Genomic DNA, 25,843 nt, shown 5'->3' on the forward strand with positions numbered 1-25,843 from the left:
TCTCTCTCTCTCTCTCTCTCTCTCTCTCTCTCTCTCTCTCTCTCTCTCTCACACACACACACACACACACACACACACACACACACACACACACACACACCCCTCACCATTACCATAGTGATTTTTACAACCCTTAGTCATAATTACACTTTTTCCTGGGTATTCAGAGTATTGAGAACTGTGATCACAGAGAAGGTAAGCAACATATGTGTGTTAAATCACCAATGGAATGTTTATATTGATATCATTGTGAACACTCAGGGGAGACATCTCTGAAGAACTATTTTGGGTTTTGTTTATTTCTTTTTACATACTTGAATCCAAACCAAATGTGTCCCTCTCAGCACTGGCTTCTGGAAAACAGGCTCAAATGTGTGCCTAACCCTAATAAACTTTACTTTTAGGAAGTAACCCATCTCTTGCTTCAACTGTCATTGTCCTGATAGCCTCATTTATATACTTTCTTTAAAAACATGATGAATTATTTTATTGAAAGAATATTACAGTAATTGCAAAACAAGTTGGAAAATTATAAGCAAAAGAAAAATAGATGACCATAAAAGCTAATATTAAAAGCAAAAGCTTCATATTAATAATCTTCCTGTATTTAACTACAAACCCTTAAATGTAAGGTATTGTGTTGCTTACACAGTAATCCAAATATGATAACTCAGAAAACATTAGTACTCACATTAATTCCTTTCATAGTTTATATTTCCTAGTTAATTGTAAATAGTAACTGCCTTTTAACAGCAATAATAAATAATACCTTCTGGCTTCCCCACATTTTGTTTGTCCCATTTCATATTTCAAGGAAAAATGCCAAGTTTCCACCAGTGGCTGAAGGAACTTTTGAAGCTTAAATAAAAGTCCACATCTTGAACAATGATTAGTTGTAGGAACAATTGTACATGTGGATGCCATGTGTTGACTATACATAAAGTACAAGGTAATCAATGAGAAATGACCCTAAAATTGTGCTGTTAGAAAAGGCAACTCAGAAGAAAGCCCATGTTCCTTTAAAGTCCTTTCAGAAAAATTCTTAACTGTATTAGCCTGATATGACTATGTAGGAAAATATCATATAATTTCAAAAAATGAAGGCTTTAATCATGTCGCAGTGCCCAACTTTGGTTATCTCACTGCCTCACTTTACCATTTTATAATGAAGAACATTTGTTCCAGGAAAACAACTATAATTTGTATGTTTCCATTCAGAAGATCAGCTGGATTTTCCAATTACCCAAGAAAGTAAGAATTTGGCTTGTTTGCTGATTCTGTAACTTTCATGAAAGAAAGTATCACATAGCACCACAAACTTATAAAAAGTTCATGTTATACTCTTAGAAAAGAGAACATCAGCTGTGTGTATCTCAGACTGTAAATAACCTTCTCCTACAGTCCACTACGACTCCCTAAACTGGAAAGTATTACCAAGTAATCCAAATATTTCTCCTTCTAACTCAAAGATTATTAAAGTTCAAGCAGATAGAGACAAAAGTGAAAAACAGATACCTCTTCCAGCAGTCTTTATTGGCTCCTTGAAGCATTTTCAGTTTTCCAATAAACAAGGCAAACCATTAAGTTAGTATCTGCAGCTTTGGAGATTGAACTCTTGGTTCTGAGATAAAGTATCAAGTGCCTAGACCATCCACAACAGTATTTTCACTGATGCTCCACCTAAATAAACCCCCACAGCTAAACTACAAATTTAAGGAAGAGGAAAGAAGGTGTCCTCAAGTGGAAACAACAATAAATTGAAATTCAATTCCAATCACCACAAATTAATGGCTACCAGGAAGCATACAATGATGGGAAATTTAGATCATCTTTAAAAAGAACATAAATATATATCTGTATACTTATATACAACATATACACATGATTTCTCAGTGACTCTCAGTGAGTCATAGGAATTTCTGATAAGCTCTTAATGTTTGTTTTCAAATTTCTGTGAAGTGGGCAGTATTAACACATTTTATTCCTTTGCATATAATTTATTTTTGTATATAGCAATAGTGATCTCACCACATCAATGTGGGACTTTGAATTAAAGTTAAGTTACCCTATACTTTTAAAAAGCAAGTAAGTTCTGGAGTTCTTAAAAACAACTATATCTATCTTTCTCTCTATCACACGGAATTTAATTAAAATAAAAGAAGGGTCAGAACAGAGACTGGGCATTTGGATGAGATGAAAGTAGAGAATAGGAAGTTATTTTAATCCTTATATCCACAAAGAAGTGGGAAGGAAAGACAAGGAAAGGAGAAGAAAAAGAAAGGGACAACCTATTAGGAGCTCTGGGCACTTCTTTTCAGACTTCTGTGAAGCTGAACATATAATTAGGTTCATACCTCTGAATGCTATGTAATTTATCATTGGGAATGGCCAGGTAAACTGCTCTGAGCCTACATTTATAGGCAATGAATTTAGTGTGTAGCAGTATTGATCTCTTCATTATTTTCTGATAAGATAAAAAAAAAAAATGAGCTGAAATCCGCAAGGCTTGGAGGCATGTCGGAACTCTCAAAAGAATTGAAAACAAGGCAGCCTGAACAGAAACATCTGAGTTAGATGTTAGTTTTATGGAAAGTAAAGGAATTATGCTTACTGAATACCTACTATGTACCAAATACTTCACCAGGTGCTTTATTTAATCACATTTTAATCCTCACAACTGTGTGAAAGAGGCATTGAATCTTAAAGGGGATATACAATCGGTCTGCACCACAATTAGTAAGTAGTGCAACTGAGATTTGAGCCAGCATTGACTTCCAAAGTCCTCCTACTTTCTCCTCTAACACACAGTAGGAATGGAATGGGTACTTTACTGCTTAGTCTGTGTTTACTTGGCACGAGAGAACTCACTGAAAAAATATAATTTCAGTAAACGTGATTATTTTTTATATATATTTATCTCTACTCATCCTTTTATCTTTCTTTCAACAAACACTTATTTAAAACTGATTTTATTTTACCCAATCAACATGGTTGGCCAAAATAACAAGTAATTTTGGCAACATGTATCCACAGCTTTAGGTTATTGAAAGAACTATGTGAAAAGAATATAAAATAACAGAAAGTTTCCTTGACAGCCCCCAAAAAGAACAGTGCAGGTTACATGTTACAAATGCTCTTCTGGAAGGACATGGCATTTCGTGTTGAAATAGCTCATATAAATCTCTTAATTCAACATGAAAATGATAGTAAAACATGGCAGGCGTTTTACTAGCAGAGCAACCCAAGTCCAGTGATTTACAACCACAGAATGGTCAATGGAAATGAGGAACAGTTGATTACCTGACATGGGGTAGAGGAAGTGAGCAATTTTGTAAGGATAGGACTTCCCAGCTTGGCCACTCCAGGGAATTGACGTGCCTCAACATAAATAAATGATCCTAAAAAAAAAAAAAAAAAAAAGCCACGGCATATGGATGCAAATTCTGTTGCACATTTAGCAGTTCTTTGCTCTGGCACCTGATCCTTGCACACATTCAACTGTTGATCAGATTTTTTTTAAAGGACATTTTTATTTATTTACCAAAAAGCATTTTCATATGTATAATGCTAAATATCTAAAATAAAATTCAACCAGTTAAAAACAAGCTCTTGATCCAAATCAACTAAATGAATATTTTTGTTGGCTTCACTCATGTCCTAGAGTTTGCATGAAGTCAAACCGAATGAAGCTTCTAAGCTTACAATTAGATATTCAACACGCCCTTATAAAGTTCCCACAGGAGCTTTGTTTTTCATTTTCCTTCACAAAGTACTGAAGGATATGAGCCTATGGAATGAGTTTGGTTTCTCCTGGGGCTTACATGTTTGACATTGTTGTCTGTGCTAGAGGGGATGAAAGCTTAATTAAAGATCTAATCTGAACATTAACAAAATAACTGCTTTTAGATTTTTAACTACAGTGGATGTGCTCATGGCAAACGTACAGGGGGGATAACATCTCTTAGCAGCTTAAAGGATCACACGTTTTGAGCTGCTGTCAGGGGTAGCTTCATTGAATATTGAAAACTTACAAGGAGGGCTATGCCAAACAATCTCAAGGTCTGATCCTGCCCTTTGATAATCATGAAGTGATGGGCAACTTGGAAAGCCGACTGTTTTCACTGGAAAACACCACGTTTGAAGAGCAACTTTCTTAGATACAGGTCAATGCTGACTGCACAAAAAGGGAGCATTTCGGAATTAAAATGCATTATTTTATAGACTCTACCATGTGTTTAATCTAACAACCAAGTTTACATGTCAGCAGTGTCATCTCTGAGTGGAGAAAAAAAAAAAATCCAGTTTACATTGGCTTTAAATCTCAAAGCCAACTGGGAAGGATAAAGGTTACTGTTCCCAAATTCCAAACTAAAAGTAATGGGAAATAGTATATGCAAGTTCATTACATTCTTCATGTTTCACCTATAAAAGAATAGAGTAGGAAAGATCATTTTGAGAAATTATTCCACTTTAAAAACTCTCAGATTCTTACTCCAGTTTCCAATGGCTGTAATTAAAAACATGGTCAACATTTATTTTTGACATAGGCTGCAAGGAGAAACATGTAGGATACTGTTCAATGAGCATAAAAGAAGATCTATAGTACAGTTGTATTATTATAAAGTTAATGTGATACTAATGTTTATGAGCAATATCGGATGCCATATAAATGTAAACAAAACAAAAGAAAAAAGAGAAAAAAAATCTTTTCTGTTTTTTGTGGAGTTTCATAAACCCTTATTAAAATGCTATGTGCAGTTATGGCTTCTCTATTTTGAGAGGATATGTAAACATGATGGTGGTTAAAAATATATATGTGGAAGAAATAAGAGTATTTGTTATAAAGAAGCCTGAAGAATGATTAAATTGCATTCGAGTATTTGTAGATTTATTTTATAGATAGTGCTAAATCTCTGTTCTCAGTTCCCAGAAAGAAGATTAGACTATTTTTCTTTCTGTTTTGCAAAAAAATTGGATTGCTCTAAAAAGAAGGCAAGCCTACTGTACCTGATTCCTGGCAACTAGAGAGAATTACCAGAAAACTTTCCCTGCTCTTAATGCCTTCAGTCCAACCTTTTAAAAAAATGCAGCAACAAAAAAATGTTAAAGCAATGCTCCTTTTGGGAAACTCAATTAGCCACTAATTATTAAGTCGGCCAGGAGGTTTTAAAGAAAGATAAGCCATAGTTTCATTTATATAGTCTACAGAGGGAAATGAAAATACACAGTATCATCATTTCACACATGAAAGAAAGAAAACTGATTTTTTTTTTTTAAAGAGGAAAATGTCCTACCATGATTTATGTTTGCTATGTGATCAGCTTTGGGAAAAGGGTGCTCTCTGTTGTTCGATCCCTTCACCATCTCCCAGTGTGAATCTTCTGTGAGAAATGGCTCCCAGCCGCAGAAACCAGATTCAAAGTCACACGTGAGATGATTTGCTGTTGCACATGGAAAAGAAAATGGGTAAAAAGAAATGAAATAAGAATGTGCAGTGACTCATTAACTCTATATTAAGCCAATCAACTGAGGTCAACACAATCATTCTGCTTGGTAGTGAATGTTTTCTATTACAACAGCTTTCCTTTTCCCAGCCTCACACAATTGCCTATGTGCTGGTGTGAGACGTGGCCTTTCTACACGCTTCTATCTGTAAGTCTTGCACATGTCATCCTAGTTGGCCATCTCCATTGTATTTAATGAGGCAAAGTAGAACTCTGGAGTTTTTCAGGAAGCAACTAATTTGCCTGCCCAGTATAAACCTGCTGAGATAGTAGTTTAAAAAAAAATCCACTTGAAAGGAGGAAATTTAAATTAATTCTGGACACCTGAAGAACTTGAGGTCAGTGTCTCAGTATTCATTTCATTTATTCTATTTTAACAGTTCTCCCAAGAAAATGCCTAGCCATTTTTAAATTTCAGGTATTAATAAATTAGATTTTCTGAACTGATCTTTTCTTCTCTTAATACCTCATTAGAAAGTTGGCAAATACTTAAGTTCCTACACTTATCATAGAAGAATCAGTTCTAGAGAAAGTCAGGGTTTGGGGTATGCTTCACAAGCATCTCTGCTAGCTTTGACACCAAATCATGAGTAAAAAGAAATAACAGGTTTCAGAGGACAATAAAGTAGAAATTCAGTTCTAACAACTTGATTTGTGCTTTTGAGAAATTAGTTTTTAGGTGCTTAAATTCCCTTTTTGTAAAATAAGAATTATAGTATCAGACAATCTTAGATAGTACTTTTGAGGATAAATGAGCACAATTAATTTAAAAACCTATTTCCAAATATTCCTCTTTTATGCCGAAGCATTTTTATAACAGTGAAGGAGGGAAAGGCAGTAATTTTTTTGTCCGAAAACATCGAAAGTCTTTTTTTTTTATTTTAGTGTATTATGGGGGTATAAGTGTTAAGGTTACATATATTGCCCATGCTCCCCTCCCCCCTCGAGTCAGAGCCTCAAGCATGACCATCCCCCAAACGTTGCACATCTCACTCATTGTGTTTGTATATAACCATCCCCTCCTCCCCCCTCCCATTTGCCCGACACCCAATAAATGTTATTCCTATATGTCCACTGAGGTGTTGATCAAGCTCCGTAAGATCCTAATGCTCTCATCTTTAGTAACAATACACATGTTGCCACTGAGTTCTAAGTATGTGCCAGGTATTTTACATATATTAATCTTAGTTCTCACAAATACCCTACATGGTAAGTATAATAGTCTCCAAAAAAAAAAAAAATGAAACTTAGAATACTAAGCAATTTGCTTGTGGTAAATTTTAGTAAATGCACCATGTAGACTTTGAACCTAGGACTGTCTAACACCAAATCTTGTACTATGAAGCCTCTCTAAAGTAGGAACTTTATCTCATAATTAAAAAGAACCCATCACTATGTGCTTATTTCTAATCATTACTCTCCATTTTAAATTTAAATGGCACAACCAATTTGATTGACATATTGAATAAGCTCACTATATCTTATTAATGAAAGAATCTTCAAATCTCTGTAAACAGGGATGCCTGGTTTCATGTCCAGATATTTCATCATTAACACGTCAACTCCTAAAACATTTAAGTGCAATGTACAAATGATAAGGACACTTAAACTTTCCCCTATGGGTAAATTGAATGTTTTAGATCTCAAAGTCATGCTTTTTATAATAAAATGTATAGATAGTCAGCTATCTGCATCCAAGGATTCAACCAACCACAGTTTGAAAATCCAGTATTCACTGGATGCAGAATGGCCCATTTTCAGATTTGTAGGTTCCCCAGCACCAACTGGGAGACCTGTCAGATTTTAGTATACCATTTCTTCTGTTACAAGCAAATATTATTTCCTCTTCTAAATGGATTTACCCCAAAACAAAAACAAGTAAATCTACCACAGTATAATAATAAAAAGATGTTGCACAGTACCTAACGGGCACCAAAATCACAAGGAAGTGCAGTTCACTCATATACTTAACTGGAAATCTATTGCTCTTGGATATTTTTTTTCCCTTCTATTTCTGCTCTGAATATGTTTTTCTCTTCTCAGCTCTTGCTACACAGTTTATAGGATATGGCTATTGATAAAAAGTTACTCCCCAAAGGAGAGTCTCTTCTGTTTTTTGACACAGTCTTAAACACCTGTAACTTAGACATAACTATCTCCTTGGGCATTCAGATGATGCTCTAGTCTAGTACCTTGGTGCCCTGAGAGCTCCTCCACCTTCTAGGCCATTTCCCAGCTTTTCTAAGTCAGTTGGTGGATTGTAGAAATAGTCAAGACTCAGAGTACATACATGATCTCGAAAATGTGCTTAAAAGTTCCAAATTCTTGGCTGCGGAGTTGGCCAAGGAATCCACACACTTACTGGGAAGGGTACCCCAATTCCTACAGAGATACTTCCCTGGAATAGAAAACTTTCCATGGGTGGAATGACCACTCATCTGGCCTGGCTCAGGACTGCCCCAGAGTATGCCTGTTGTCCTAGCATAATAATTAATACCTCTTCTTTTCCCTCTCACTGTCCCTGTTTGGGTAATAAATTCAACATTGCAGTGTTGGGGCAGTAAATTATACATTACTACACAAATGAAGCAAGTCCACACAAACAACAATCTTCCTCACTGCAGGTGGCCACTGAAGGCACCATTCTAATTCCCCAACAAGGCAGTGGTGTGAAATGGCTATTAGACCAATGAGTATGAAAATGGGGAGTACCACATGACCAGTCCATCACCCTTAGACTCTTCACAAGTTAGCCTGCATCACTCAACAGCAAAGATGTAAATAAAGAATATTTCAAGATAAAAACAACTTTAGATTACATTAATATAAATGTCAAAATTTGGATTTATCACAGCAGTTCAAACTATTTCTTTCATTAGCTAGATATTTTATCAATTAAAATGTCAATCATTGTGTTTTGCACAGAACACTAAACACCACTGTTCTTTGAAAAATGAAAGTTAGTGTTTGAAATCTATCACCATAAAGATATGTGAGAGCAATGTGGTACAATCAGCTCTGTAAAAATCTTGTTGAATTGCTCAGCTGTTTTCACCAATGACATTTGTTCCTATACACATAAAAGGATTTTTTTTTTAAAGCTAAATATTCTGGAGCTTAACTGCCCTATAAATAAGTCACATTCTAGTTGCCTAAGCTGAGGTTCTTCCATTAATATCTCCCCTACATAATTTAAAAAGTGTAATGTGAAGTTGTAAATATCTGAAGAAAGCCAAGAGTCAAATATATTCTGGCAACTATCGTACCTTATCATACTAGATGTGTTAGACGCTAAATATTTTTAAAATCTAAAAAAATCATCTATTTATGTTATAAAGTATATTCATTATAAACAGTGATTTTGATTGTTTGGTTGCTTTTATTTTAACTTTCTGTGATTATAGAATACATTTCACCATCTCTAAGCAAAGTATAAGATATGACACTGTTCACAATTTTAGATAAATTCCACTCAGAGTTCATCCATTCGAGTAATATTTTCAGATGATGACAAAGCTTTCTCTTGCATATCTAACTACTGCAGAATATGGGGAGTAGAAAAAGAATTTCATTGTGACAGCTAAGGAAAATCCTGTATCATGAAAAGTAAAATATTTTATGAATCCTCCAGAAGTGAATCAGATTTCTATGATATAAGGAAAAAGTTATGTATGAGAAGTGAATGGGGAATATTTTATATGATGAGCAAATATTATATTTTAATAAGATTATATTATAAAAATTCTGTTAATATATGTTGAGAACCCACAAGGATCATTGCTACACTAAGCACATATATCAGTATTTCCCTTTCCCCTCAGAAAGTGTTTTAGAATTCAATAATTTTTTAGATATGAAAGACCACTAGAGACCGTATCACAGTAAAAATTAAATGTATCGCACAGGACCCTTGGTTTCACTTCTTTCACTTGACTGTTACACTGACTTCCCCTTTGAAGATTCACAACTCATATTAGCATTTTAAGTGTTCTAAAAAGTCCTACAATTTGAAAACCCTTTTATCCATGGAATTTCCCAAACTATTTTGATGCAAACACAGATGTGTCTATCCTTTGACCTTTTTGGAACACAATGGGAAAAAAATACGTACATATTTTTGTATGTAATTAATGAAAATTTTATTAAAATATATAAATATGTGTGTATTTTACTGTGGTAAAACATACATGATAGAAAATTTAACATTTTAACAATTTTTAAGTGTAAAGTTCTGTGGCATTAAGTAAATTTCCACCACCAGCCATCTCCAGAACTTTTTCTTCTTCCCAAACTGAAACTCCACGCTCATGAAACACTAACTTCTACTTCCTCTTATCCTGGTAACCACCATTCTAAGTTCTTCTATGAATTTGACTGCTCTAGGGACCTCATATAAGTGTAATCATACAAATATTTGTCCTTTTGTGTCTGGTTTATTTTAACTTAGCATAACGTATTCAAGGTTCATTCCTGTTATAGCATGTGTCTGAAAATTAGATATACTATACATGTAAATTGTTCAGCTACCCAACGTATACCTTTGGATATGTTTGGCACATATTATATTTGAATTATTTTGATAAAAATATTTTAAAATATATTGCATATATATTTTATTACTTTTTCCAACTTTGTTGATATATAATTGACAAATAAAATTGTATCTATTTAAAGTGCACAATGTACATGGTGAAATGATATACATGGTGAAATGACAACCACAGTAAAGCCAATTAACTTATATACTCAGATAGTTACCGTGTGTGTGTGTGTGTGTGTGTGTGTGTGTGTGTGTGTGTGTAGTGAGAACAGTTAAGATCTACTCTCTTAGCTAACTTCAAGTATAAAGTGTTAGTAACTATAGTCATTTTGCTGCACATTAGATCCTCAGAACTTTTTCATCTGATAACTGAACATTTCTACCCTTGGACCAACATCTCCCCATTTCCCACTTGCCCCAGCTTCTGGTAACCACCACCCTACTACTCTCTCTTTCTATGAGTTCAGCTTTTTAGGTTCTCTGCCTGGCTTATTTCACTTAGCATAATGCCCTTCAGGTTTGCCCTTCTTGTCACAAATGGCAGGATTTTCCTCTTTTTTATTGTTGAATAGCATTCCATTGTGTTTGTGTGTGAATATATACACACCACTTTTTGGATTTTTATCCATTAATCCTTTGCCAAGAGACTTAGGTTATTTCCATATTTTGGCTACTGTGAATGATGTTGCAATGAACCTGGGAATGTGGATATATTTTAATCTTAACTGTCCCTATTTTACACAGGATCATGTTAGTAAATGTCAAAATTCTATTGATTGATATCTTCGTGATACTCTTAGGTTCTGGTAAAGTAATGAGAGTTTTTCCTTCTATCCTGAGAGGTCTATGACTAGTCTGCCTTTAGTTTTTTGTCAATATTTTTATACACCATCTGTTTCCTCCCTCAGCTATCTTCATTTCTGAAGCCTCTTTGGCACAGAGGTTCTCAAAGTTTAACATGCAGATGAGTCACCTGGGACATTATTAAAATGTGGTTTTTGGTTCTAGGAAGCTGGGCTAAGGCCTGAGGTCCTGCATTTTGAACAAGTTCCCAGGTGATGTTGATGCTCCAGTCCACGGAGTTTGCTATAGCTGCAAAACGCTAGCAAAACCCACTGGCCCTTGAAGGGTAACTGCTTTTGAGAAGCCACTGGGCTGGAAGCTCAGTAACTACATATATTAAAATAGTACCTAAGAGTGAGGGCAACTTGATAATGATACTTGATAATGAAAGAACACCTGCGTGAGCCTGCCTTTTGGGGAAAGCCTTGACTGAAGAATACCAGCTGACAATCTTCACAAGTTCCTATCACTCATTCTCCAGAATATGTCAAGCATTCCTGGTGCTATTCAACCTGCCTGTACAAGTTTACCCTCCTAGACATTTATTCTAAAGTGGGATGAAAAGAAGTTATAGTGGCACTGGGTGGGGGGCAGGGGAAGGGTTTGTGAACTTGGAATCTTTATTTATAAAAAAAAAAACCTCTGTATTACAAATTTAAATTTGTGAAATGCAAATGTAAAAGTATGTGAAAAATATTGCAAAGTGATTTTAAATTTCAAAGGAAAGCCTCTCATTTTATAATATACATATACATGTGTCTATATGTACAAATACACTAAATAGTTTGGTGTAGAAAATAGGATAAATTTATATCCATTCTAATAATTCAAATCTATGTAAATGATTTCTTCACAGCAAAACTAATTATAAAATATTTACATGAAATACTCATTTGACATCAAAATAGTAATATATAAATACGTATATGTACCATATGTAATATGGCTACATTCTTATGTCATATCCACTATATTAAGTTGATCCCAATCAAGCAAACAGGACAGGTTTTCTTTAGACAAATGCAGTTACATTATTTGGGAAACTTTGAAGACTAGTGAAGAATACAATTTTTGTTCATAAAAACAGTTACCTGTTTCTATATTCACCTAAAGAAAATAGCAGAATGGTATTCAGTCCTATTGAATTGGGAAAATACCAGATTAATAATCCATGCAACTTCAATAAAGGAAGAGAAATGGGAAAATATGTCCAAAATCAAATGCTAAAATATCTATTAATACTCTGGGTGGCATTCAATTAAGAAAATGGGTTAAAAGAAGGGGGGCATACAGACTGCCTTACTACAAGGAAAAAAAGGGAGGAAAAAAGCTAAACTTCCAAAACTACAATGGGAAAGAAAGGAAATATACTTCCTTTCCATTACTGAAATTAAGAATAATAGAAACTGTTAGAAAGATGAATTTCCCCAATAGAAAAGAACCAAATTGTCTGAAAAAAAATTAAATAAAGTACAGAAAGGAATCTGACATACTAATATTAGAGCAAATAAATTGTCCTCACATTGTTCTTTTTGAAAGAGCCACCCAAAAACTCTATTGAGATCATATTGGTTGGTAGATTATTTCATTTAAAGATAGGTGTTTGAGAAATTAATGGAATTGCTGTTCACAAACAGGCCAGAAGGGGGTTTCTCCCTTGCATTCTCACTTCCTCTGCCCCATGTTTCTTTCTCTCCATTGCTCTTAATAAAATCCTTACCCATCAAAAGAAGCGTATTGTACAGAGGATTTTCATTAATAAGGTAGCATGTATCTTACAATATTTTCCCTCTGCTCAACATAATATCTCACTAAAATAAAACACTATCATAAAATAAATGTCAAAATTTTAATGTGTTCTTAAAAGCCACTTGTTTGTGATATAAAAATGGCATTCATTTAGTTAAAATTCACGGTTTCTAAAGAGACATGATAATCTTAGTTGCTAAGTTACCTCACATGAGAACCATCATGTGGGCTGTAAATTAAATTATATTTTCTTTGAAATATGACTGGGCTTGAATAGTAATGGGATCTCTTGTCATCACTTCTATCAAAGATTCTTCAGACAGGCCTGAAAGGAAGGAGTTGGGCCTTTTTTATTTTTATTTTTTGCCCTGCTGAACACCAGTCATGGCTGAAGCAATTTCTAGAAGCAATGGAAGCCCACCTCCTCTTTTTCCCTCTCCCCACAGGGTCCAAGATAATTGGATAATTGGTTAGAGGGGGGAAAAGCACACATTCAATAAAAGTTAGCAACTCATACCATGTACCTCCAATGGGAAAGTACAAAGAGGTTCCCTCTTCACCCCATTTTCTTCTCTACCCAAAGCGCACATATTCACATGCACACACAACAGTAATCACAACTATTCATTTGTTAAACAAACAGATTTTGCAGTCTTAGCAACCAGCACCAAAACGCTAAATTATCATAGCGACCCTTGAAGAAATAGTGCTAATAGTTTCAGAGCAAGAATGCACATTCATCTTATTTCACACATATTACTTTTACCTAGCTCGACAAAGGCTATTTTAAATCCTACTGACAATCTCAAATTACAGCATGGAAATGAATGAACCATTAGTTCACTTACAGCAAGTTGCTGGGTCCTCGTCACTCTCATCGGAGCAGTCTTGTCGAGAGTCACAGACAGATTCTTGGGCAATGCACTGGCCACTGGCACAAGGGAATTCATCTACAGAGCAAAGCTTTCTGGGTGGGGCCTGTCCACAGGCATAGACCCAGAGCTGATCCAGCCCAATGAAACTTTTCTGGCTCAAAATAGTCCCTTCAAAAACAACCTTCAGGAAAAAAAAAAAAATGATCAAGCTTATAATCTCTTTTAAAAGACAAAAAAAGCAAAAGAAGGATAATAGAGATCAAATATTTATTGAAGAAAAAACATCTGTTTAAAGAGCAACCAAATGCAACATGTAAAAAAGTTCCTATTTGATAAGCCTGATCCATGCTTGTAAGACTGATGGACACATTTGCTCCACTACGATCTTTGAGAAACCACTCAAGATCACACAAAATACAGTGTCCCACTTAACCATCGACAATGTCCCTGACTGCAGACGCCTTACTTGCTCATGATCTTTACAGCTCTGTTTTCTTTCATTTTCAAGGAAAACCATAAGTATTGTTACTATTTATACAACAAGAGCTATAACCACATCTCATTTGTTTTTTAACTACTGAAATTAATATTCAGATACATGAAAAAAAATCAGGCAAACAGGAAGGTATACAGTGTAAGACTAGAACTTTAAAGAAATAAATATAAAAAATTTGCTTAAAAGAATAATTTATTTAATAACAAGTGACAATTAAAGGAAATAAATCTTATTTTCTCCAAAGAAATTGCTAGTTTTTCTGGAGGTACACAATTCTAGCAAGTGAAACAACCATACATTGCTAGTCAAGTGTAAGATAATGTCAAAGTGTTAGTCTTCCTTGAGGTCCTACCATGAGCAATGGTTAGATAACACCAAGAGTACAGAAATATAAACAGCAGACTATACCAACAAATAACTAATTCTCTGCTGTCCAGTATGGTAGCCACTGGATACCTAGGACTACTTCAATTTAAATTAATTAAAATAAAATTAAAATTTAGTTTATCAGTAATACTAGCCAAATTGCTCAATAGCCCCATGTGACTAGTAGATAGTGTATTGCACAGCAGATATAGGAAATTTCCATTACTGCAGAAAGTTCCACTGAATAGCACTGAACTGGATGTTGTTGAAGTTTCGGTAAGATACCAGGAATAAAGATTGACTTCTTTCAGTTTTGTCCACCTTAAAGTTTTTAAACAGATTTTCTTCTTTTCAAAGACATGAGGGACATACATTTGTCAGTTAAGAAATATGTAAGATGAAATTTCAGTTTGAAAATATATCTAACAATTCAGTTTAGGAAATAGTATTAAATTTAAATCTTATATAATAATAATAAAACTTTGTATGCTGTTATATACTTTCTCTGCAATGAATATCACATATTCATTGTATATGAATACACGAAAATTACTGGACATACACCTGCATATTTTCAAAGCAGTAAGAGGTCAGGTATGCAAAAATGGTATCAGTTGGGGTTCTAAAAATTGACCAGTTTAAACTAAAATTTCAGAAGCCTACCATTATTGAAAAGCTAGTTATATTTCAAGTGTACTTTGAAAACTAGAATAATTCCTAAATTTATTTTCTTTGCATTTTACTTTGTTTATCTTTTAGTTATGAAACAAAACAAACTTTAATCTTCAGTTTATGAAAAACAAAAGAAACTTGTCGAGTATTTCGTTCAGAAGTTATAAATATAGACATCAACTTATAAAAATTACGACAGCGCCAAAATGTTAACTCAATAGGCTGTGCCATAAACTTCAACTTTGTTAAGACTGCTGCAAAAATGCTATGGTTTGAAAATCCCAACCTCACATGACATGTAATTCTGAAAGTCTGCATGGTTTTACCTCCACTATCCTTTGGGTTCTTCATTTTAATACCTGGAACAAAGTATGAATGTGGTATTTCCATAAAGGAATGAAATTGGTTTCATAAGCCACACATACAATCAATCCTATCATTTTATACTCAGACTCAGCATAAATACACCTACATACTCTATATACAACACAAAATATATGTTAATTTTTTTAAGAGACAGCATTCCCACTGAGCCTGTGTATGTTTCAGATGTATATAGAATCATCCACATGACATAAATAAATGAATCACTGCATTCAAAACATACGCCATTGAATTTCAATACTAGTTTACTATTTATCTGGTTCATAATGCAGTTTGCTTCCCTGGGTGCCATGCATGGTGCTGGGGGGTGCTAGGAAGGAAACCCACGAAGAATAAAAAACCTTTAAACAAGAGTAGACACATTCTGGTCCCTCTACCCTTGAGAAATTTGGCCTGAGAAGGGCCATGTACAGTAAAAAGAAGTAAGTAGGTAATCATTCTCCCCAATTACACAAGACTACATCCCTAATTTAAATGCTAATGTAAATTTAGCAGTGATGATAAATTCACTATTGCAAAGATAAAAGTTAAATTTATGTTTAAAAATATTTTTTTCCCTTTTTATACCTTAAATGTCTTCAGACCTTCTGGTATTAACACATCTGCTTTCACCCACTTGCTGTCAGTTGATGTGTTGTATGTCCAAAATACTCCTTCTTCCTTTGAAGAGAAAGACATTAATCATTTCCCAATTTCTACTCTCACATTTATAAACATACTCCCTTAATTAAATCAGTAGTAGGGATTACCCTATCTGCATGATATCAAGTACTGAGAAATTTAAATATTGTTACTAAAAATGAAAAGCTGAAATAATTGTTTTTAAAAAACAGGGAAATAAAGCATGTCTATTTAGTAAAGCTGCTTTTTATTCATGGATAAAGAGTATGAGAACAAAACAAAACTGTGAATGGAAACTTAAAAGAATTAAAATACTATTCTTCACAAATAAAATTCTAAATAACAATTGATAAACCAGCAATTTAAATGCTGATCCCAATAACATTATTGCATTTTGTAATATTGCCATGATATTAGATAATAAAGAAATAATAGAGAAACATTTAATATAAAAATTTTTTAAAATGTTATCAGATTCATTTTCTGTATAGTCTTTTTTTTCCGGCATATTATGGGGATACAAATGTTAAGGTTTCAAAAAATGCCCTTCCGTCCCTTCCCCCACAAGTCTGAGCTTCCAGCATGACCATCCCCCAGATGGTGCACATCTCACTCATTATGTATGTATATACCCACCCCCCTGCCCCCTCCCTCCTGCCCAATACCCAATCACTATAGTACCTATGTGTCCATTTAGGTGCTGCTCAGTTAATACCAGTTTGCTGGTGAGTATATGTGGTGTTTGTTTTTCCATTCTTGGGATACTTCACTTAATAGTATGGGTTCCAGCTCTAACCAGGAAAATATAAGATGTGCTATATCACCGTTGTTTCTTAGAGCTGAATAGTATAGTCTTAATTTATATTAAATGTTGTCCCATGGGAAAATTCATTCCAAGTTTCAAACAATCCAGTTATTTTCTGGAGATTATATTCTTACAGTTTGACTCTTCTGGCCATTCTATCAAAGGCCTTTTTACATCTTCTGGAAAATGCTATGTCATACACCTGTATAATGATTATTTTTTAGGTTGCAATATGTATGTAAAATTGTCACTACACGCTTTGAAGTAAGACAATAAGTCTATAATGTACTTGAAAACTGTGCCTATGGTATTATTGGTCTTTATGATTTATGACCATGCTCTCGTGCTCTGAAATAATCCTATTTTTGTTTAGATTTTATCAGACATTCAAGTTATTAATAATTTGACATTTCCTAGAGAAAAATAGACCACATTGTTCATGATATTTGCCTATAGGATGCATTGACTTTCCATGTATCAATGTAGTGAAAATGTGGAGAATGACATAATTATGTCTCAGGTTGAGCTGTGAAACTGGCTCTATGACCACCTTCTAGTATGAGACAGAAAACAGCCCTGGAAGCTGACCTCTAGTTGTTATCCTAATGACTTGTGACACTCATCATTTTTCAGACTCTTGTAAACATGTATCTTCTCACTCAGCTTCATTTATTTCATTCATGTCCGAGATTTTCTAAAAATGAATCTATTTTCAACTTAGTCCTGTACCCCGTGATGCCTACTTCAAATTTCCAGGTCCTACATATTTCAGAAGATACTCTAAGTCCATTAAAATGTACTTCATTACTTATTCAGGTCAACAGTTAAGACTTCCATCAGACAATGAAGCACATGGCGGGGGGACATATTTTCTGCTGATAGCTTCCATGTCACATCAGGATGGATTGGAGTTATAAAAAGTTAAGAAAATGCAACTAATTTTTCTTCTAATTATTTCCTAAACAACTTTGGTTATTTAGCATTGAGACACTTTATACCCACCACAGATGCTTTTAGTGACATCACTTGGCAAATTGCATTCATCACTTCCCCCACTTTCATTTTATAAAATAACTTAGAGCTATTGTGCTCATTTTTCACAATGACTAAGTGATTCCTCTCTAATCTACCTGAAGACGAATGCATTTATGTTTGTTTGAAAAGTGGGCAGAACTCTTTCCAAACTTAAATGGCTTTTCATGCACTAAGTTAAAGGTGTCTGATGGCAGAAGCAATGATTTTTAAAAAATTTACCCCAACTAAATTAAAAGGTTTTATTTTATTTCTGTTTTTACTCTCAAACTGTTTCTTCATTATTACACTTTTAACAGATATTAATGTACAAAAGAAATCCTCAGCCCTGCAAAGTTTTTAAGTGATGTTCTAATTTTCTATATTCTTGAAATCAGTTAATAAAATTTTTAAAATTATCTTTGCTTCTCCAGACTAAAATCAATAATGTTGATTTACCTGTCAAGAAAAATATTTATCTCCACATTTCTTAGCAATGTCAGCTTATTCTTTACTTTTTCAGTAGAGTAATCAAAGATATCAAATTCAAGGTTGTTGGGGTTTCTTTAACTACTTTTGATTGCATCTGGGGATAGGACCATGTATTAATAATTTGGTAAAGACCTTCCTTTGGAAAGAGTATTATATATTTGAAAAGAAAAAAAAAATATTCCCTAAAGCATTTTCTGTCTTGCCCCATTTGCCAGTGGTGGGAATTTAGAAAATATGTAAAAGGTCCCACAAACTGGGCACCCCACTATCCATGGCTCATTGTTATGGACACTATCTTCAGAATAAAAAAAATTGGCCATTGCTATGATTATTACTTCAGAAATCCAGTCCCAGAATAGTTAGATGGTAAATCTGCTATACCACATTTAAGCCAACTCAAAAGAGTGAACTTTTTATTCAACAATTTGCCTTCACCTGTATTTTCTTTTTCTTCCCTTTTATTTTTTTTTTCAAAATGGGATATCACTCTGTTGCCCAGGCTGGAGTGGAGTGGTGTAATCATAGGTCTCACTGCAGCCTCCACCTCCTGGGCTCAAGCGATCCTCCTGCCTCAGCCTCCTGAGTAGCTGGGACCACAGAGGCATACTACCATGCCCAGCTAGTTTTTAATTTTTTTTTTTTTAGAGATGGGGTCTCACTATGTTGCCCAGGCTGGCCTCAAATTCCTACATCCTCCCTCATAGATCTCCCAAAGTGCTGGGATTACAGGTGTGAGCCATAGCACCTAGCCTTCACCTGTATTTTCAACTTCTTAAGTTCTAATGTCCTCTGGAAATACAGAAAACAACCCCTTAGCATTCTCACTAGACACTTCTTGGATTGCTGGGTCACATCATACAGAATTATAGGTGTTCAAAATAGAGAACAGCATTCTATGCATGGAAGATATAAATGATCATTTTCATCATGAGCTATTTATTAAATGATAGGTTTGGAGTTCTTTTTAAGTTTGTGATAAAACATCAACTTATGACTTAAAGGTACTCTGATGGAATTTTGCATCAGTGGCCAATGTGTTATGCACAGAGAGGATAACAAATAGAGTTTCAGAAAAGACAGGACACACTGCAGAATATTGTCTAATGAACCAAACATCGGCCAACACTCTCTAAAATGTACAGCTAATTGGTTCTGGTTATACAGGAAATCAGTTTGCCATGATTAACTTTTGCTTCTTTCCATATCACATGGGAGATGGAATCTTGGTAACTCTATTCTTGAAGAATAGAGTTATGATGTGGTATCTGAACTCTTTCTTGTACGTTCTAAAGCTACCAGAGAAATGATATTGCTCATTTTCAGTAATGCATAATTCCATTCCACGTTTATTCAAACTTCTAAAATCACCACTGATTTTCAAAGCAGATGAAAATAACCCTCAGGTTTAGAACATGTATGATATAAATTTCTACTTAAATTTAAGATATTAACTCATTTAATATTTAAGAACAATAATTAGTTACCTATCATGTGAAAAGCATTATCATAGGACCATATATTAATCTTTTAAAAGCATCTTTAACTACAATTTAAACTCAACAAAATTATTCTAGAATTTTTTTCACTGCGCCTTTGTTTGGAAATTATAATGTTGCAGATTGCATAGAGGATTGGTTTATATGGCACAGGAGACAATAACAAATATTATTGAGGCATGAATCGTACAACGTATCTGGATAAAGTTAAATTTTATCTGTTTTTTTTTTTTTTTTTTTTTTTGCAAAATTTCTCCCATGCGTCTGGAAAGTTTGAAGTGCTGCAGGAAGGTTAGGGAGACGTTTTCTCCTCTTCAACTCCATCCCTCACATCTTACCAAATGTAATGAAATGTATCAAACAGATTGTAGGGCAGTGGGGTGTCAAATACTATTGAAAACAAAAATCACAAAAGTGTAACATAGTTTCAGAATGCCAGGAAAATTATGTATCACCTAAGTAACAAAAGAGAATATATTAGGCCATATGCAATATTGTGATTTGTGGAAATATAAATATTGTGTGTGTGTGTGTGTGTGTGTGTGTGTGTGCGTGTGTCTTTGTCCTCCTTTTCTGGTCGAGTTACCAAAATTCTTTCAATTTCCTAAGCAATAGGGGTGCTAGGAGAATCTTTTGTTCTAATATCTGCTTTTTGACCTTGGTTCCTGACACGAGAATCCAAATCTCTAGGAATTTCCTGGGTCATAGGAGCACCTTTCGTTCTAATGAGATGACTCTTTGTGGGCTCCTGAGTAGGGACTGGTGACCAGAAAGACCAAGCTGTGATTAGAAGCTTGAACTTTCAACCCTCTCCCCCCATCTTCTGGAAAGAAGAGAGGGGTTAGAGATTGAACTAATAATCAATGATGTCTAGGTGATGAATCCTCTATAAAAATCCCTGAACTACAGAGTTCAGAGAGCTTCTGAATTGCTGAACACATGGAAGTTCCTGGAGGGTGGTGCCTCCAGAGAGGGCATGGAAGCTCCTTCCCTTCCCACACATCCTGCCCCATGCCTCTCTTCCAACTGGTTGTTCATCTGCTTCCTTAATGATAAATGACTAGACATGAGTAAAGTGTTTTCCTGAGTTCTGTGAGCCATCCTAGCAAATTATCAACCCTGCGGGGAGGCGGTCATGGGAATACCAATTCATAACTGGTAGATCGGAAGCACAACTCACAACCTGAGGCTTGCAATCGCCATCTGAAGCGGGGGGCAGCCTTGTGGGCCTGAGCGCTCAACCTATGGTTTCTGCACCATCTCCAGTTGTTGAACTGAATTGATGTGTGGGGAAAATACCCACACGTCTGGTGTCAGAAGTGAGTTATTGAGAGTGTTGATTGTGTGAGAGCAGGAAAACAGTTTTGTTTTTCTTAGTCTGTACAGTCAGTTTGCCAGTTTGTTTTGACTTACACCATCTAATGAGAGGACTCATTAAAGTTTATGGCTGAGAACTCTCTGTGAGTGCTGGGCAAGGAGAGCTAGAAGGAAGAAGACGTGGAATGATGGAAGGTCATGAAACGTTCACTCCACCTGTCCACTCCACTCCACATTTAAACATTTTTTTTTAAATTCAAGTGACTCATTTGTCTATATTTAATCAATAATTGCCAGTCTTAAAAATTACATCTACTCATACCTTAACAAGTAATTTATTTACTTCCATCATATTCATATTTTTATTATATAAATTCAAAACAGATCGCATCAGAGTTTCAATACAGAGCTCAACAGTAGAGAATCCAAGATATTTCATTTATATTAGATTTATAGTTTCTTTAATATACATTCATGAATTTTAACAATTTTATAAAATAGTGTCATGCAAATCATTATATTAACTTTATACATGATAGTATTCTACTAAATTCGCTTCTTAATAATTCGTTTTTACAGTATACTGAATAAAGTCAGATTAAAAAATATCTAAAGCCTACTCACAACTGAGAAATAGAAAAACAAGTTTCCAAGAATATAAATTTCATGCATTCAATGAATTTGAAATAAATTCAAATTTCTTCTTACCTTATTATTGTACAAGCCTACTCTTAGGACACTGTTTTCCATGGAGAAATAGAATTGAAGATGGCAGCTCTTGCCCAGGCAGTGACACACAGAACTATTTAGATAAGCCCTGCTGTCTATGTGGTTAAGAGTAAATGCATCCTTGGCACCTAACCATACAAAGTAACCTAAAAGATAAAGGAATAAGAACTAATTGGCTAATCTCTGAGCAAAATTATTGTATTTTCTGAAATTTTCAAAATGAGGCTTAAAACACAAATGTTTTATTTAAAAGGATAGGATGTTTTTCATATGTGATTTCTAAAATATATTGAAATCCTCTCCTAATTCCTGAAATCAAAGTTGGATAATACCCCCAATATTAAAATTCCATATTCTTATAAAGGAAATCTATATATAAAAATTCCCATGCCACCAAATCATTATTTTCATTTAAAAGTCACAATGCAATCTTTCTTTAATAAAGAATTCTTTCTCATTCTTCCCAGAAATTTCTCCTTTTGATTATTTTTTCTATTTTTACAGAAAAATCTTTATAGTTTAAGGACTACAATTTAAAATACTCTCTCTCTTACCAAACCATGTGGAAGTGTTAGGTATCCATAGGCCTAATAAACATCACCTATGGAATTTTTAGTACATAAAAATATTGTCAATCAATATTTCCTTCCCATCTGATACTTAAAATCAATTTAGATTGTTCTTGAACCAGTAATATTGACAATACAGAGATATAAAGAGGTTTCTATGATTTTAAAACCGACCTTCATTTTCAAAAATAAAGTCTAAAATGGCTCATCTCTTTGTAAGTTAATAAATATTTCTGCAGCTTCTAAAAAGTACAAATGTAAATGAAGTGAAACTCTTATTTACTAGAAATGTTAGGCTTTAGTCAAAGTAGCACAGTAACTTCATATTTTGCCTCTGACATAAACACAAAAAAATAGTAAAATAAAAATAAACATTTTAAAAAGGAGAGGGAGATCAAACACAAGATAAAACATCTCAAAAGATGACGGAAAAACAGATAATGCCAAGTAATGAATAGGATGGAAGCCATAGAACTCTTGGACTCTGGGACCAGAAGCAGGCTGGATTTTGACAAATTCAAATGCTGTGAAAAAGGAAAGTTAGAGAAACAGACTCAAACTCTCTCAATGAAGCCAAAGACTAGGGCTAGGAAACCTACTCATAAAATGAGATAGGGGATACATCAACATTCAATGCCTTGGTCTATAGCTAAGTGACCAGATGTGCAGAACTCAAAGCATAAACATGCAGTATGAAACCCTACACCAGTACTGTTACTCATATAACGTCTTGGGGAGCTAAGTCATGGTACAACAAAACCGCTAAGCAAGGTGGGGTAGGAACAAAAAGAAAGAGCAGGGAATAAGGGAGGGCGGGTGAAGAAAGAGAACAAATCTCATTTTTCTGAAAAAGAGCCTGCAAAATTGTTGGTTTCTGGACCAGCATGTAAACAGATTAGAAGTTATCACTCTTGTCCATTTAACCAGAAATAATCTGAACAAAGTGGAAATTAACAACTCTTCTCAGATCCATTACAGCAGGGGTCCCCAACCTATGGTGAGTTGTATAATTATTTCATTATATATGCAATGTAATAATAGAAATAAAGTGCACAATAAATGTAATGTGTTTGAATCATCCTGAAACATTCCCTTCAAGCCCCTCGGGTGTGTGGAAAAATTGTCTTCCATGAAAGTGGTCCCTGGTAACAAAAATTTGGGGCTTGCTGCATTAGAGAATTGAGGTCGGAGTGTAAACTACTACCACACAACCGGAGGGGCAGCAGACACAGAGAGTGAGACAGCAGACACAGAGAATCACAACTTACCGGGGCAGAAACTCAAGAATGCAAACCTCTGTGGGAACCAGTACTTAGGTACGAAAACCTAGACTAACTTCAGTGTAGACAAGTTTGAGAGTTAAAAACTCTAGGGGACCCAGTATTAGGTGGAATTCCCATTCTTTTCTGAGCTTTACCTTCAGGAACCCTACTAGGTTCTCACAGCAAAGATCAGAAAAAATCTCCTGCTTGTAACTGGGAGGGAGGAAAAGTAGACATTTTTAAATAAAGCTGGAATATTCTTTTATTCCTAACAAGGCCTGGACTCAAGAGAAACTATTTTACCACAACCTAAATGACAAGGATTTTTGACCAGAGTCAAACAGACCTGGGGGAAGGGAAATATCCAACTCCAGTCAGTTCTAACTTTCCACATTGGGAGAAGTGAGGAAAATATCTAGATTCAGCTCCCTCTCGTCTTCCTGTTTCACCTATGGCAGGGTTGGGCTGGAGGCAGTGATACTGAGAAGCACTGTTGAAAGTCACAGGACAGGGAAACAGGCTCACTAAACAACTGAGACCTAATCATTGGCCTGCAGAATGCTTCCCTTCCCCTCACAACTTACCACCACACCAGCAGGCTTCTGTATAAGGACAGGGTAATACTACTGAAAGAGCTGCATGCCTCAGACTTTATTTAAGGAGAAGTCTCTAAGGAAACCCAAAGACAATAAGGAAGACATGCTGAAATGCATATCACTAAGTGAAAAAAGCCAATCTGAAAAGGCTGCACACTCTTTGATTCTTAGTATATGACTTTCTGGAAAAGCAAAATTATGAAGAGAGGAAAAAGACCAGTGGTTACTTGGGGTTTATGAGGATGGAGACATATATGAATAGGTAGAGCACAAGGATGTTTAGGGGAATCAAGCTGCTCTATATGATACTATAAAACCCAAGAATGTACAACACAGAGAGTGAACCCTAATGGAAATGACGGACTTTAGTTAATCATAATGTATCAATATTTGCTCAATAATTGTAATTAATTGTAACTTCACCACACTAATGCAAGATGCTAATAATAGCAGAAACTAGAGGAGGGGAAGACAAGGGGATATATGGAGACTCTACTTTCCACTCAATTTTCTGTGAACTTAAAACTACTCTAAAAAATAAAATCCATTAATTTTTTAAAGTAGCCTGCACAGTAAAATATGTAAATATATTGCTAAAGACGTCAAAAAATAATTATAATTATATTAATACATTGATTGGGCAAAAAATTAAATGAAATTTGGCAAAATTCTAATAAAGTTAGATGTGCTAGGAAATGCCGTGTTTCCCCAAAAATAAGACAGGGTCTTATATTTATTTTCCCTCAAGAAGACACCCTATGGCTTATTTTCAGGGGATGTATTATTTTCCCCTCAAAGCCTCAGCTTATAGAATGCACAGGGTGGCCGGGACCTGACAGGGGGACCCGACCTTGTTGGTGGGGCTGCCTGCACCTTTCCAGGCACCTCTGGGTAGTAGCTGTCACGATGGGGTAGATAAGAAGGGCTGCTTGTGTTCTTTACCACTCTGTGACAACACACATGGGTTGTGCAGATGTGCTGCATAGCCATGACCATCCCTAGGTCTTATTTTCGGGGTAGGGCTTATACTGCGCAAATGCTTAGAAATCCTGCTAGGGCTTATTTTACGGGTAGGTCTTATTTTCAGAAAAACATGGTAAATAAGAAAAACATTAATAAATATTAGTAAATAATAATTTATTGATTGTATTAATCACTATCAATAATATTAATTATTGGTGTTAATAATTAGTGGTTATTAATGTTAATATTGATGATTAATATTGATGGATATTAATGGGTTTAAAATAAATTAAGATATTAAAATTTAATGCCCAATAGATAGGATGTAATCTGAGCTGAACACACTAAAAAAGAGAATTCATTTTATCAGGAAGAAGCACCTAAAATATAATTCAAAATTGAGTAAATAATATAGAAAATAAAGAGGAAGGAAGGAATGAAGGAAGGAAGGAACAAAGGAAGGAAAGAGAAAAGTAAACAGAAAATACAAATTATGTGTTAGAATAAGAGGAAGAAACTCATTGACAGTATTGAAGTGATAAAAAGAGCTAGT

At 34.7% G+C, this 25,843-nt stretch overlaps 1 protein-coding gene across 1 annotated transcript in view; it reads right to left on the bottom strand.

Moving 5' to 3' along the window:
- Positions 1 to 25,843, bottom strand: part of MALRD1 (MAM and LDL receptor class A domain containing 1) — a 491,205-nt gene that overhangs the window by 414,213 nt on the left and 51,149 nt on the right. Inside the window, exons 7-11 of the mRNA XM_075997515.1 lie at positions 21,880 to 22,046; positions 15,997 to 16,089; positions 13,485 to 13,692; positions 5,295 to 5,441; positions 3,301 to 3,398 (exon numbers count right to left, since the gene is read on the bottom strand). Of these exons, the coding sequence (XP_075853630.1) occupies positions 3,301 to 3,398; positions 5,295 to 5,441; positions 13,485 to 13,692; positions 15,997 to 16,089; positions 21,880 to 22,046 (713 nt within the window). The remainder of the gene's footprint in view (positions 1 to 3,300; positions 3,399 to 5,294; positions 5,442 to 13,484; positions 13,693 to 15,996; positions 16,090 to 21,879; positions 22,047 to 25,843) is intronic.

Source organism: Microcebus murinus, chromosome 25, assembly GCF_040939455.1.
Source record: "Microcebus murinus isolate Inina chromosome 25, M.murinus_Inina_mat1.0, whole genome shotgun sequence".
Taxonomy (NCBI): domain Eukaryota; kingdom Metazoa; phylum Chordata; class Mammalia; order Primates; family Cheirogaleidae; genus Microcebus; species Microcebus murinus.